General features: G+C 36.9%; 1 protein-coding gene across 7 annotated transcripts in view; it reads left to right on the forward strand.

Moving 5' to 3' along the window:
• Positions 1–2,905: 2,905 nt before the first annotated feature.
• RIMBP2 (RIMS binding protein 2) overlaps positions 2,906–13,778 on the forward strand; it is a gene marked incomplete at both ends in the record, with an annotated part of 55,813 nt that continues 44,940 nt past the window's right edge. For 4 of the 7 annotated variants that reach the window (XM_082491473.1, XM_082491471.1, XM_082491474.1 and 1 more), the window contains 3 exons: positions 2,909–3,010; positions 7,013–7,063; positions 12,656–12,860. In XM_082491473.1, coding sequence (XP_082347599.1) covers positions 2,909–3,010; positions 7,013–7,063; positions 12,656–12,860 — 358 coding nt within the window. Of the gene's footprint in view, positions 3,011–7,012; positions 7,064–12,655; positions 12,861–13,778 lie in introns of all 7 variants that reach the window. The other 3 variants (XM_082491470.1, XM_082491472.1, XM_082491476.1) reach the window with 2 other exon arrangements.

Raw genomic sequence — 13,778 nt, forward strand, 5'->3', positions numbered from 1 at the left:
ATTAAATGTGCTCCCCATTCAGCATCATGTATGAGTTCTGTCTCATAAACAAGACTTTAGTACTTGAAAGCCATTTGAGTTTGTTCTAGCATTAACCACTTGCACATTAAAATGTGAACTGGGAAAATCACTGCTGTAGGAAAAATGGGTTTCTTTGTTTTATTTGCAGCTGTAGGTAATACAGTGCAACCACTGAAACGGTTGGAGCTAGGATGGGCTATTCATTGTCAAATACCCCTGCTGCCCATGCGGAAGCTGGAAAAACAAGACCTGTTTGAGCAGGTCCCTTAAGTGCTCTTTCAGAAACAGTTTATACTATACAGCTGTCTAGCTCTGCGGTTTGAAAGAAAAATGAGATGTGCGCCATGTCCCCATTTCATTCTCTGCTGTGTAGCAGGATTCTTGCCTTTGATCTGAAAGATACATGGAAAAGGTTCCTTCTCCACACTGTCTTTGAAGGATGGTTTTGAAATATGAAGTCCTTAGTGTGTTTTTTCTATGCTCTTTTAGATGTGGATTTGCTTTCTGATGTTAGAGTAACATATTAGGACCTCTAGAAAGGGTACGAAAAGGGAAGTGCAGATTCACATTTGGAAAGTTCTTACCTGACTCCCGTTTCGGACAGCGGTAGCACAGACAAATGGATCGCCACCACCTGCACAAACCATGGCAATGAGGTCATTGTAGAAGTCAGTCCTGAAGGAAGATGCAGAAAAAAATTCAACAGCTCAGAGCTTTCTCCCTGCTGTTCTAGTGATCTCTGCAGTCCTCCTCCACTGCTCTAACCTATTCCCTCAGGCTTGGAAGAAGAAATGACAGCAGCTGATGTGCAGATAGGAAGCGCAAAACAGATTTGCAGGCAGAACCGATTTGTGAGCAGGGTGGGAGGGGAGGAATTGCTTCTGGTTTGGGGGAGATTTAATTGCTGTGCCAGGAGAGGGACAGATGCTGGGGTGAAGAGATCCTTGCTGCTTTAAATACTAAGTAGATCATGACAATACTAAAATGACTGAGGGGTACTTTTAGGTTAATATAGATGACCAAATGGTCTTTTCTGACCTTAAAATCTGTGAACTGTAGATCATTAAATACGTATTTTAGGAAACAGAGAAATTAAAAGCTGGGGAGAATCACAGACCATGTATCACAATCTGTTTCTTCATTACATTTTATAGATTCACAGTATGGTCACAGTATTAATTATTTGTTGATCTCTGCAAAGGACTAGAAATGCTCTATAGTAACTTTTGTAAAAGTAGTAAGAACTTAACAATATCAAAATATGCTGTGCCAAATCTGGTACTAAATCTTGAGAGAATGAAATGAGAGCTTTGTTTTTTTCTGATAATTAAAGGTTTTAATTAAAGGTGTGAGAATGACTTGATTGCCTCACCATTTCTTGAATATAAGAAATGTGCTGATGCTCCATCAGTGTCAAGTTTTACATAAGACTTGATGGAAGCTGCTGAGCTCAGTAAATGTAGCTTCATGCTAATTTAAATAATGAATAATACTAGTTAGCAAAATAGGTTATATTCATTCAGATGAGATGAGAATCAGAACCATTATTTTTGGTCATTGTCAAATACTGAGAACAGTTATTACCCATGAACAGATCCATTTAGCTTTTGCACGAAATGCACAGCTCAGAAATTTCTACAGTCAAAAAACTGAGTCCTCACAGAACTCCTAGAAAACAAGCCATACTTGAGAGTCAAAACTGTTGAATTGGAAAAGTCTTTGATGATTTTTTTAGTTGTTTTTAATCAGCACATCAAATGAAAATAAATAAATCCCAGGCGGAGGCCAAATGGAGTATTGGAGACATTTCTGCTTCCTTTGCAAACATATCCAGATTGAGAGAAGTCATCCTCACTCTGCTGTCCCTCTTTGTTATGAGTAATGTAGCAGAGAATAACAGCTCATTAAAGGTTTGCAATATGCTTGATAAAATTTTCTCTTGTATACAATAAGAGATATTTTGAGCTGTTCTTGTAAATTTTAGCCACGTCTTTGTGTTTCCAAGTGCTGATTCCTTCCAGGTTTGTGTGTAATAACTTGTGGTGCTGCAGATAAGACATTGTGTCTCTGCTCTGAGAGTATTATGGGAATAATATGTAATTTTGAAAATAAAAATCTTCAATACCAGTTTCATCAGAGAAGAGATCAGAATCTATAAAGAGATCTCTCTTAACTCCCATTTATTAACAGGGTGTTTGGAAGTTATAATGATATAGGGAGAATAATATTAACCTGTAATGAAAAAGATTTCAATCTGCAAAGGGTATCTTGACATTGTTCAGCTTGTGCTCTTCCCAAGAACCTTTCTCATATTGCTTTGAATCATTAGTAGCAACTGTACTTTAAAAGTTGTTTTTGAGCACTGTGTAGTCATTTTCGTCCAAATCCAACTGTGTTAGTTTTGCTCCGTCTAATTCGCTATAAATAATAGGCAGAGATTAGCAAAGGTAAGCTGTTTCTTTTGGGTCATCATTTGCAAAACAAATCATAAAACTGTATCCTAGATAAAGAGGCACTTAGGGAATTGACAAGCTAATTTTTTTCAAAGCTTTAACTTTTCAGCACAATGCCGCATGTAAATGTGTGCCAGGTGGATAAAATGGGTGCTGTTCACTTGTGCATCACAGAGGCCACATTGCTGGCAATGACAGAATCATATATCCTGAAAGAGGTTGCTGTGAAAATGCCGGAGTTTAGCATTGGCAATATGCCCCTAAGTACTGACCGAATTAAAATCCTATCCAGTTTCCAGCTTGCCTATCAGTGATACCAGAGAGCTTTTATGTTTAGATGAACGTCTGCGTGGCTGGGAATGGCAGCATGTTTGGCTGCAGGTAGAGTATGTTGAAGTCATCTGATAGTTTTTGTGTTTCCTTTGAAACAGCATATGCGAGAGGCTGCTGAACGGCGGCAACAGCTGGAGTTGGAGCATGAGCAAGCCTTGGCTGTTCTCAACGCCAAACAGCAGGAAATTGAACTCCTGCAGAAGGTAAGTGGAGAAAGGGAAAGTCAGGTGAAATAGCAAATTGCAGCGACAGAGCACGGGTCATGAAACACGTCTCCTGGTTTAAAGGAACTTAAACCACAACCGCCAAATTGGTTCCTGTTCTGGATTGTTCTGCATGATTGCTGATGCAGTTGTAACCAGTGAATGTGTGCTGTTGGATTTACATGACTGTAAATTGATTTACAAATGTTTATGCCAGTGAGGATTAACCTGACCAGTTTATGTAAGCCATCATATTTTCCAATAGGGAGAAAAGTGATACAAATACATGTATGTCCTTTTTATTACCTTTGCTTCCCTCTGTATTGGGCTCAGGAATATTTATGCATTCCTTAAACGTCAGGAAGGAATCCTGTCTTAATTTCATGTTAATCAAAATATGGGGAAGCCACCGTTTCCTTGTCAGTTTGCTGGAACAGTCATTCTCACTGACACGTTAATGTTTTGTTAGGATTTCTTTGGCTTCCTCTTCCAGACACTGGTGATTCTTACTGTCTTTCTCCACTAAATTAGATTAAAGTAGGTTCTTGTCAAGGTACTTGACACGATCACAGTTGATCGTCTTTTTCATAAATTAAACAGTTGTTTAAGTGCCTCATTTCCAAGCCCATTCTCTAATTCACTTTAAGACAGGTTATTTTTCACGCTGCAACTTTTCAGTATCCATTTTAATATAAAAACCTTGCTATTGAGTTTCAGTCTTACCAAAGTCACTGCAATTGTCTCAATACTAATGTTGATTTTTTTCAATTGCTTGACTAGATCAAAACGCAGAAATAATAATGCTAATGATAATTTGATAGAGAATTGGCATGAAGGGAGATTCTCAGCAGAATAAGAAGATGTATCTAAATATAGTTTGCTTGGAATAGAAAGCTTCGCCAAATAAAACCTTCCAGTTAATTTTCTTTTATTCTTTTGCAATTAATCTATTTAGTCATATTTCAAAATGCCATTTCTAGTTATATTCAGCTGTTATTCTTTGAACTTCCGCATAAATTTTTGGACTTAAATTTCTTGACAAAACAAAGAAATCAAAGGGCACAGCTTTTCTTCATGCTAGATTTTGTTATATTCTTTTAATAAATCCCCATTACACGGGTCTTTTTGTTACAAATTGGCAACAGGGGACAAATCTCTGTAATACTGTTTTCTCCAGTCATTTTTGCTAAGCTATAGCATGATAAACTTCAAGCCCAAATGAGATTGTATTGTATTTGGTATTTTACTCAATGCAACTAGCTCAGCATCTGTAACCAGTGATTAAATTCTTGTTCAGTGGACCTGAAGTAGTGTGGAATACAAGATCATTTATGTTAAAAATTATTATCTAATAATCATTTACTGCTAAGTTTGACTAGAATTTTAGCTTAGAATTCCTATAATAAATCCACCATAACAATTCGTTGATGCAGTACTTAATAGAAGCATTTAAGAAATAATTCATCCTTCTTACTGGTTTAATTCGTTAGCCTGAAATATTTCTGCTAGGACTTTGCACAGACACTCATTTTGACCCTGAACCATCTAATTCTTTATGTTATTAAGTTCCTATTGTGCCTTTTTTAATTATTATTGCCTCTCAGGATAAGGATCTGTGACAAATGAACGTTCTACCCATCACATCTCTTCACAAAATCTGCATATGATATTCATTCTAGATGCCACTCAAAAAGAAAAAGGGCTGCTTTGGTTTTTGTTTGGGTTTTTTTTTATATTTTGGTTTTCAGCCCTTCCAAGCTCACATTCTTTTCCATCGTGACACATTGAGATCCCAGCTTGATTGAGATGCTTAGTTGCTTCTGTAATGGTTTTGTTAATGCTACAGAGTAAGAATGAAGACCAGGTTAGTAAACTGTATGGGTAGAAGAGGGAAAGTATTCAAAACATTGAAATATTTCGGGGGGATGTCTATATGTGCACTGTTCTACCTTGTAGAGAGATGCCGAAGCTGCCTGTAGTTCTCTAGCCATAGCACGGACTAATTTGTCCTTTAAGTTCTAGACTGCAGGTATCCAACACACCTCCTTTTCAACATAACGCAGTGTATATTGTCAGAAAAATAATTTAAATAAATCTGTTACCTAAGTAACTGTAATACTTTGCTTCCATCATAAACAGGAATTGTTTAAACAGGAAGAGCTGACCTCTCAGCGTACCTAGTACGTGTGTTAAATTCTTTCTTCCTTTTATTTATTAGTCATCTAATTACTTGAAAAAGTACCATGAAATGAAAGTAGTAACTCCAGGCAGTAACAGGATGAGATTCCACAGCATATTTTGCTACTGTTGTAAAATTGCTGATGAACCACAGAAATGTGCACTTTAAAACAAAGCAAGTTACTGGTACAGTCTGATGTATTTGCTGTCACGTTTTGGTAGCATAAATAAAAATTCATTGTGTTTTTAATAAATGAACAGACTGATCAGATTTTCAGCCTGAAAGGGAGACTAAAGACTATAAGACTGTTCATCAAGGTTTTGTGTTGATAGGGGATCAGATGGTCTTTTTCTCCAAGAAAGCCTTAATACAAGACAGTTTGATGTAAAAGAGAGATAGCTATTGATTCAAGTTTTCTAATCATTTATCAAGAACTCATATGCTGGGTAGATTTTATTAAATTTGTAATGATGGATAACAGAAGGCTTTCTATTACTTGTCATCATATGTTTGATAATGCTCGTGAAGCCAATAATTTATCAGGTGCTAGCAATAAGACTTACTGCTGTATTACAGAAAGAAATATGACTATGTTTGCAGGACCGAAGGAGGCTTTATTACCATGTGTGACAGTGAAGTATCGTTTGGGCTTATGTTTTTTGTTGTGACTTTATGGTCTGACCCAGCTTCCATTGAAACCAATAATGGAGTAGGGTAGCTCTCATCTGTGAGGAAAATGAAGTTAATGTAACTGCGTCAGTGTCCATCATGGGAGTATCTGGCCCGTTAAATTAGAAAGTCTGGGGAGTGTTGCCCTCTGCTGAACTGGTCGGTTTTCAGACTTTTCTCTCATGAGGAAGGTTCAGAATGTGGTCTTTGGGTTACCTTAGTAAGGAGCTAAGAGGCAAAGTTAGTGCATTCACGCTGCTATCAGCCTGGTACAATGGTTAATAAAAAGTTTTGCTTATCTTGGGTGAGGTTTGATAAAGAAGACAGTGAAAACTTAAATGGAAATGAAGTGAGGATAACACAAAGTTACTGAGGGGTATTTTTTTTGTTTCTAAGGTTTAGACTTTTCCCAACCAAAATTTGATAACTGAATTTCTGAGCTACATAAAATATACTTTTCTGCTCTTAATGATTCCCTCTTTTCTTCTTTGACTCAGTTGATTGGACTCTAAATGTTTCCCTCCTGTTTACAGACAACTTTCTTGTGGATGCCTTGGAGTGTATTGTGAGCTATTTACTTAGATGATAAATACTGTTGCTGCATGTAAAGAATGAGCTTAAATTTTGTGTTACTTTCTCCTAGCTAGTATGGTAGGTTTCTACACTATGAACCCTCCTGCATGTAGAATAACAAGCTAATTTTTCAGTTTTAGAGGGTTTCAGAGATACTTCAGATGTGTTCTTGCAGTGTGTTGAGCATGCTCATCTTGGTCCAACAAAATACTGATGCTATTAAGCTTCACTGTGATACAATCTACTAAAAATAAGCAGTTATTTCAATGGCTTGGAACCAAAGTGCTATAGTAGTATTGACAGAGCCATCCCTTCAAGACTGTAATTGGCTTTGGATTTGATTAAACAGTATCCTACTTTATGTGGTTAGAGCATACTATATGTGGCACGGCTAATTAATTCCTCTCCTCTCCTCTCCTCTCCTCTCCTCTCCTCTCCTCTCCTCTCCTCTCCTCTCCTCTCCTCTCCTCTCCTCTCCTCTCCTCTCCTCTCCTCTCCTCTCCTCTCCTCTCCTCTCCTCTCCTCTCCTCTCCTCTCCTCTCCTCTCCTCTCCTCTCTTTTTTTTTAATTATAAAAACAAGGCTCAGGTTGAAGCTAAGAAGGAACATGAAGGAGCAGTTCAATTGCTAGAGGTAAGAAGATATCCTTTGTGTTACCTTTGCTTGTGGAGGTTCTATTCTGAATGTGATAACTTTACAGTATCACTTTTGAAAGTTTCAAGTGATATGTAGGCAAACAGGCTTCCCCCCCCCCCTCTTCTAATGTAATTGCATCCTTTAAAGATGATAATTCGGTTGGGAGTGCATTAAGCCCAGCTGTTGGAAGTGATGTGTGTACCTTAGTTTCTCTTTGTATAGAATGGAAATTTTGGTACCATTTTTTGTAAAATACTGGAGTTATATATAAAGTGATTACTTGTGAGAATTATTATTGTTTAGGCTGGAAATTTAGCTGCAAATACCAATCAATTACCTAAGGTTCCTAATTAACTACTGTCTAGTAAATATAAAGCAACATGCTAAAGAGCCGAAGTTTTTAAACCTAATGAAAGAATTTGGATACTTCGAAAAAACTTTAAAAGGGTGTGGTAAAGAGAGAACATTTCATTCTTTTATTGGAAAACTAGATCTTTTCAAGGTAGCCTGAACTGGGCGTTTGAAAATCAAGGGCACCAGAAATATATTCAAATTTTAATTAGAAACATAGAATAGTTCTGGCTCTCTGGTCCAACTCCCTGCTCAAAGAAAGGCCCTCTTCAAAATTACTGTAGGTTGTTCAAGGCTTTGCTCAGTCCGTTTTTAAATATCTCTGGGAATGGAGATATGACAGCCTCCACGGGCAGCCTCTTTCAGTCTTTAAGCACTTTCATTATGAAGAATACTATTCTTGTATCCTGTCAGAATTTTTGTCTGGATGCTACCCGTGTCCGTTGCCACTAATCCTATGGCTGTGTATCACTAGCAGGGGCCTTAGCATTTCCCAACTATGCTGCAATATGTTTTTAGAACTTGCCAGTGACTGTTGGATTTAGTAAGTAAACGCTGTTAAATAAATTAAGTTTTGAGAGATGATTCAGATGATCCGATTTACTAATTTTTAAGGCACTAAATACCTGCACGTACTGCCATCATCCATAAAGGCAACATCATCCATAAAGATAAACCAAAAGATCCTAGTATTTGCATTAGCAATTGCTCATAGCACAGGGCATTACCTGTAAATTCATTAGTAGTTTTGTTTATGCACTTTGCATCACATTTTAAGCCTTTCTTCAAGTCATTAGTCCTAAAAAAAAATTCTAGTAATTTAATATTCTGTGCCTAAGGATGCAGAATTGCTTGTGTCTTGTATGGAAGTTAAATGAAGAATAGGCACAAATTCTTACTCTCCCATTCAAAAACCGTGAGCTTTGTTGTCAATTTTAGTTGGAACAGGGCAAGGTGTGCAAAACCTCGTTGCCTTAAGCTGGAATGAAATTTTTAGAGACTTTAAACTGAGATTCTTACAACAACGGAACCTTTATAATGGATGTATACAGTTATGGTTAAATTACATATGAAAACACAAAAAATCAAAGGAGAATTGAAATAAATGTATACACTCAAATATCTGCTTGGTGCTGACAAGACCTTTTATTCCCTTTGCTGTCTGCTGTATAGAAATGCAGGCTGACCCACACTGTTGTGTAAGATAGGACACATGACAACAAGTAGCAGAAATCTGAACTCTTGCAAGAAGGTTCCTAAAGCAAATAATTCCTCCTCAGTTTTTCAAAACCAGTCTCAACAGATTCTTTAAGTTCCAGTCGAATCATCTGATGTGGTGATCATTTGATGATTTGATAAGGTAAAGTGTCAGAAAGTATAGATGCCCAAGTAAATAGCACGCTAACTGACTTCCTTTTGTTCTTTTTTGTTCTTCATTTTTGCACGTAAAATAGGTTTCCACTGATAACCACCAAACTAGTTTTTCTGTCTAAGAAAAAGCAAAGGCATTAAAATGGTTATTAAGTCTTAACATACTGTACATATCATAAAGAACATGCGATACTGTAGATTGATTATAGCGAGTGCGTTGTCAACTTTTCGCTTAGAAATCTGTTTTGAGCAGAAGGTAATTTCCACCTTCTCACAGTAGTTGTTCTGTCTGTGTACTTACTGGTCATGCATTGACGGAAGGTGGTTTTTCTGGTGCATTGATCATTTTTTAAAAAATTTTTTTTGTAATTGTTTATATCTATAAAAGTTAATATTCCAACAAGAAGTGTTTTACTTATGCTTTCATTATCATCATATATATTAAGTTTGTCTTGCCTTTAAGAACATAAGATTAAATTATTATTTAATGCCTGGTGGAAAGCATATGATGCAGGAAAACATAAGTAGGAACAAAACAGGCAAGTGCTTATTTACCTCCCTCAAGCTAATGAAAATTCCTATTTTGCTGATTTGTCTGCAACCTCTGATTTGCGTAACCCCATCAAAATTTCCTAAGCTTTTGCTTCTTATTGCCAGAAGCCCATTAATTTTTAGCATTTTATTTAATCTGCCTTTTGCAATTTAACTCCAGCAGTGGTATTGATTTCTGAAACGTTCTATAGTGCGCTTTGTGTTAATGCATGTTTTTACACGTGTTAACTGTTGTAATATATTTTGCTTTGAAATGTAAAAAAAGTGTTCAAAACTGTTTTTATTTCTTTGTTTATTTCCCATCTCTTTGTTTACTGTGTCTTGTTTGGAATTTATTGCTTTGCACTTCATCCAGAACACCTTGGACAGCATGCAGGTATTTTAGGGCATCAATTCTCCTTTCTCTGTCCTGAATTCTGCACTTTTCCCCTTCAAAATGAGTACGATAGTCCTGCCTAACCTTGCATGGGATGTGTGCTAGAACCATTGTTATGCAAGCATGCTTGGCATTTATTGGCCTAATACTAAATTACCAAACCCAGAATTTTCTTCTGCAAGAAACTGGTCTTCAAATATGGCATGATTTAATGAGAACTCAGATATGTTTTTGAAAATGGATTTCTTGTGAGCATGCCCAGTAAGAATGGTTTGGTAGTTTATTCAAGATAGTGGCTTTCTGACTGTGTGGATTTTGCCTGAATTCAGATTGTTTCTTTGTTAATACAAAGATAATTTTATGTGGTGTTTTCACCTGAGGTTGATTTATTGAGCCACCTACTGAAATGCATTGCTGCTACGTAAACAATTAAACTATGAAATGGTATGTCCATAGCAGAATATGTGAGCTAATTACTAGTCTGAATTCAAGCCTGTCCACCTGGAAAGTTGCTCACCATCTTACCTGTCTTGTGCAAACAGTATCTGTCTTGTAGTGGATGAAGTCTACTTCATTTTCAATTTAAGAAGCTATTTAAGTTTTAGAAATAGCACTATGTATTGTATGAGAAACTTGGCAAGTCCTGAGTGAGATGATACATTCAATATGGTCTGCAGTAGAGAATGTCTTTTCATACAACCACTGCTATAGGCAGATCCAGTGTTAGGGAGATCTGGTAGACTCGGCACTTCTGTGCCGTTGTCATTAGCATAGGCTATATGGGCAGAACTATGGTACAGAATAAAAATTCAGTACTTCTGACAGTGTAAGCACATGCCTCTCTCTGTAGTGACATACATGAATATGTGGATTTTCTGCAGTGAGGTGGGTCTGGCTGGCTAACAGCGAACCAAGCACCTGCCTGAAGTGAAGAAACAAAGATGGGGACGGGGATGCCTCCTGTTAGTCCTATTGTTGATCTTATGGCAATTTTTTCCTCTGTATAGTACCAGCTTTGTGCTCACTTCTGACTTAAAACTTTTGATTTTAAAAAAAGTAGTAAAGGCATTTTTCTTCCAGGCTTCATACTGTTGTGAGAGAACAACTTGAAAATGAAGATTCTAGATACTTGAAAGAAAAGTCAAAGAAGGCATATACCGAAATGCAAATAAGGTTTAAATAAATAAATAATAATAAGACATTAAATTTATATTTTTTTCAAAAATATTTTTTAAGGCAGCCTTAGCATCTTGTTGGGTTCTGGATGATGATGTTTTTATTTTTTATTTTATGCTAGAGTTTCCATAACAGCATGTGGAAAGGTCAGTATACATTCTTAGAGAGCTGAATAGCTCATCTTTAAACTTTCCATTGGAAAGAGGGATCTCAAAACCAAATCCACCTTACTACTTTGTTTGTTTAATGTTGTTTTGAAATTGTACATAGGTGCCTTATTCATGCAGCAAAGTAACGAGTAGGAAAGGCTGACATTTTGGTTGCTCCAAACCACGGTGAAAAGATGAAAGACAAAAAACCAAAATCAAAGCATTTAATGTTTGTGTAAAACTCCCACAACGTGTCTGTATCTTACTGTTTTCTGTTTCATAGTCAGACAAATAGATACCCTGAGACTTCTTTAGCTGAACTAAATTAATTTTTGTTTTATGAATATAAAGAAATTATATCCTCAAAATTCACTGTACCTTTAAAAATGTATTTGTTACCAAAAAAATGGAACAAACAGTACCACCTTCTATGGTAGGAAATTTGGGGTTTTGTGTTATTCTGGGTAGTAGAAGTGTTTTGTTTATCTTTAGCTGTGCTAAGATCTTTGCATAAGTGGCATGTAATGTATGTCATTTTCTTGGTATGTAATGTGTGCAGTTTTTCTTACATGAACTGAGAACATTCTTCTTTTTCAAGAGGAAGAAACCTTTAGTGCAGTTGAATGAATCTAATTGATATCCAGACTTCCTTTTTTAGTACGGTTGTTTAACTAGACATATATACTGTAAAGGGGTTTTTAATGAAGGAGAGTGATTTTTGTTCATGATAAAGCATCAGATTAGGATATAATCATCAGCTTTTAATATAAGGAGCCTATTACTGCCGCTGTTGAGCTACTTCTGCTTGCACGCCCTTTGTCGTTTCTTTCAGCCAGGGAATCTTTCCATCACCTCATCCATTTTTTCACATCAGGAATTCATAAACTGTAGGTAGGGAAATTTCCCAAGTCAGCACAGAAGCTTATCTTTGAAGTTCTGTTCTGTTAAAGGCTGTTGCCTCAAAATTAAAACACAAATGTTTGCCAACAATGACATTTTGGTACTTCTCACAAGCTTACAAACAATCTCCTCTTGGCTGGTGTCTGGATTACTTCTGTGTGGTTTGGCATCTATATGAGGAACATTATTTTTGAGAGTGAATTCAGCCAGTCGCTAAGCCCGCATTCTGCATGTACCACTGTGGGTTTTTTTTGTTGTTTTATGGTTTTTAAGACTTAAATGTTAATCTAGCATTTCAGGAGGCTTCAACTTAGTAGCAGAGGATGGGCAAACCTCAGAAATACACCTGAGTTTTAGAAGAAGTTGGACAAGTGCACAAAAGTGACATTCAAATGTGTGTAGAAGTCACAGAGCTGTAGGATCTGTTTGCAGGTGTTCTTGGCAGTGATTTTTTTCAGTGCTGCCAAAAAATATGATGAGGAATTTCCCCTTTAGAAACTGGGGAGGAAAGGAGTACTTACCTCAATAGCACAGGGTTACTAAAAGGTTTGTTCTAAATACGGGTGAGAATTTAGGGGGAGAAAAGTGTGATTGTGGGCCTGTTTATCCCAAATAGTTTGCCTATCCTGTCTTCCTGGTACTTAGAAAAAGCTGACACAGTCGCAGCTCGGTCTGATCTCAGTCAGATGTCTGTGTTATGTCTTGCTCGTGCAGGCCAAGGTCCGAGAGCTAGAGGAGAAATGCCGGACACAGAGCGAACAATTTAACCTCCTGTCCAGAGAACTGGAGAAGTTTCGACAGCAAGCAGGGAAGATTGATCTCCTGAGCAGTAACTCGGTGGCATCCTCAGATATCCCTGGTTCTCCCGGTAAATCTCTATCCCAGTTGATGAATGGAATAGCCACTTCTATAGGCAAAGGTAAGGGCCAGCATTTTATTTGTAGGTATCTGTTCTGCCCTGTAGGTTTTAAGATGGAACTCAATGATGTAAATAGAGTTTGATTGGACAAATGGGGGATAGAATTTGCTCCTGTTCCTGTTTTGTGACTTGTTTCAATTTCAGAGTATCTCTGAAGACTTCACTGAGGTTCTTCCAGTTTTATTCGGGCACTGCTGTGAGCAGAATTCTCTCTAATTGTTGCTGGGTGCAGTGATGAGAAACCTCTTCAGTGTTAAAATGTTGTATTCCTTGTGTAACTATCTACTTCTGTTGGAAGAAGAGAGACTGTCTGCACGTATGGGCTTTGTTGTAAAGCCTTCACTGTTTTGGGGACAGGAGTTGTGTGCTGTCTTGGTGAAGCAGCAGTTCATGGGGAAAGAAAGCACGGAGACCCCCACAATGCATTAGCCATTACATAAAAGAAACTTGTAAATAGATCTGGGTAGAAAATGGGAAAACTGAATGGAATACTTCGACAGACATGAAAACATTTTTATTTTAGTTGCATTTTTTCAACAGAAAATATGCACTTCTCCATAAAAACTTGGAAGTAATGCATTTAAAAAAAATTTAATGGAAGCAAACACTGTCTACAAGAACACAAACTCTGTCCCAAAGTGATTTTGGTTGGAAAGGAGTTTCACGGGATATATTTTAACAGAACTGAATAGGGATAATACCTACAGTTGCTTACCAAACTGTGCAAAAGTGTGTTTAAATTTTTAACTGTGTTTAAAATAGTATTTGAAGAAGTAGCTGCCAGGTGTTTTAGAAATAGAAAACTCACAACAAAAATATTGTTGATTTGAGTTTTAAAAGAAATAAGGAATGTAAAGTAAAAGAAAAAAAGAATTTATTTTGTAGTGGTGTTCTTACACTTATAGTGCCTAGTATCTT

The sequence above is a fragment of the Vanellus vanellus genome (genome assembly GCF_965231255.1).
Source record: "Vanellus vanellus genome assembly, chromosome: 16".
NCBI classification, from domain to species: Eukaryota; Metazoa; Chordata; class Aves; order Charadriiformes; family Charadriidae; genus Vanellus; species Vanellus vanellus.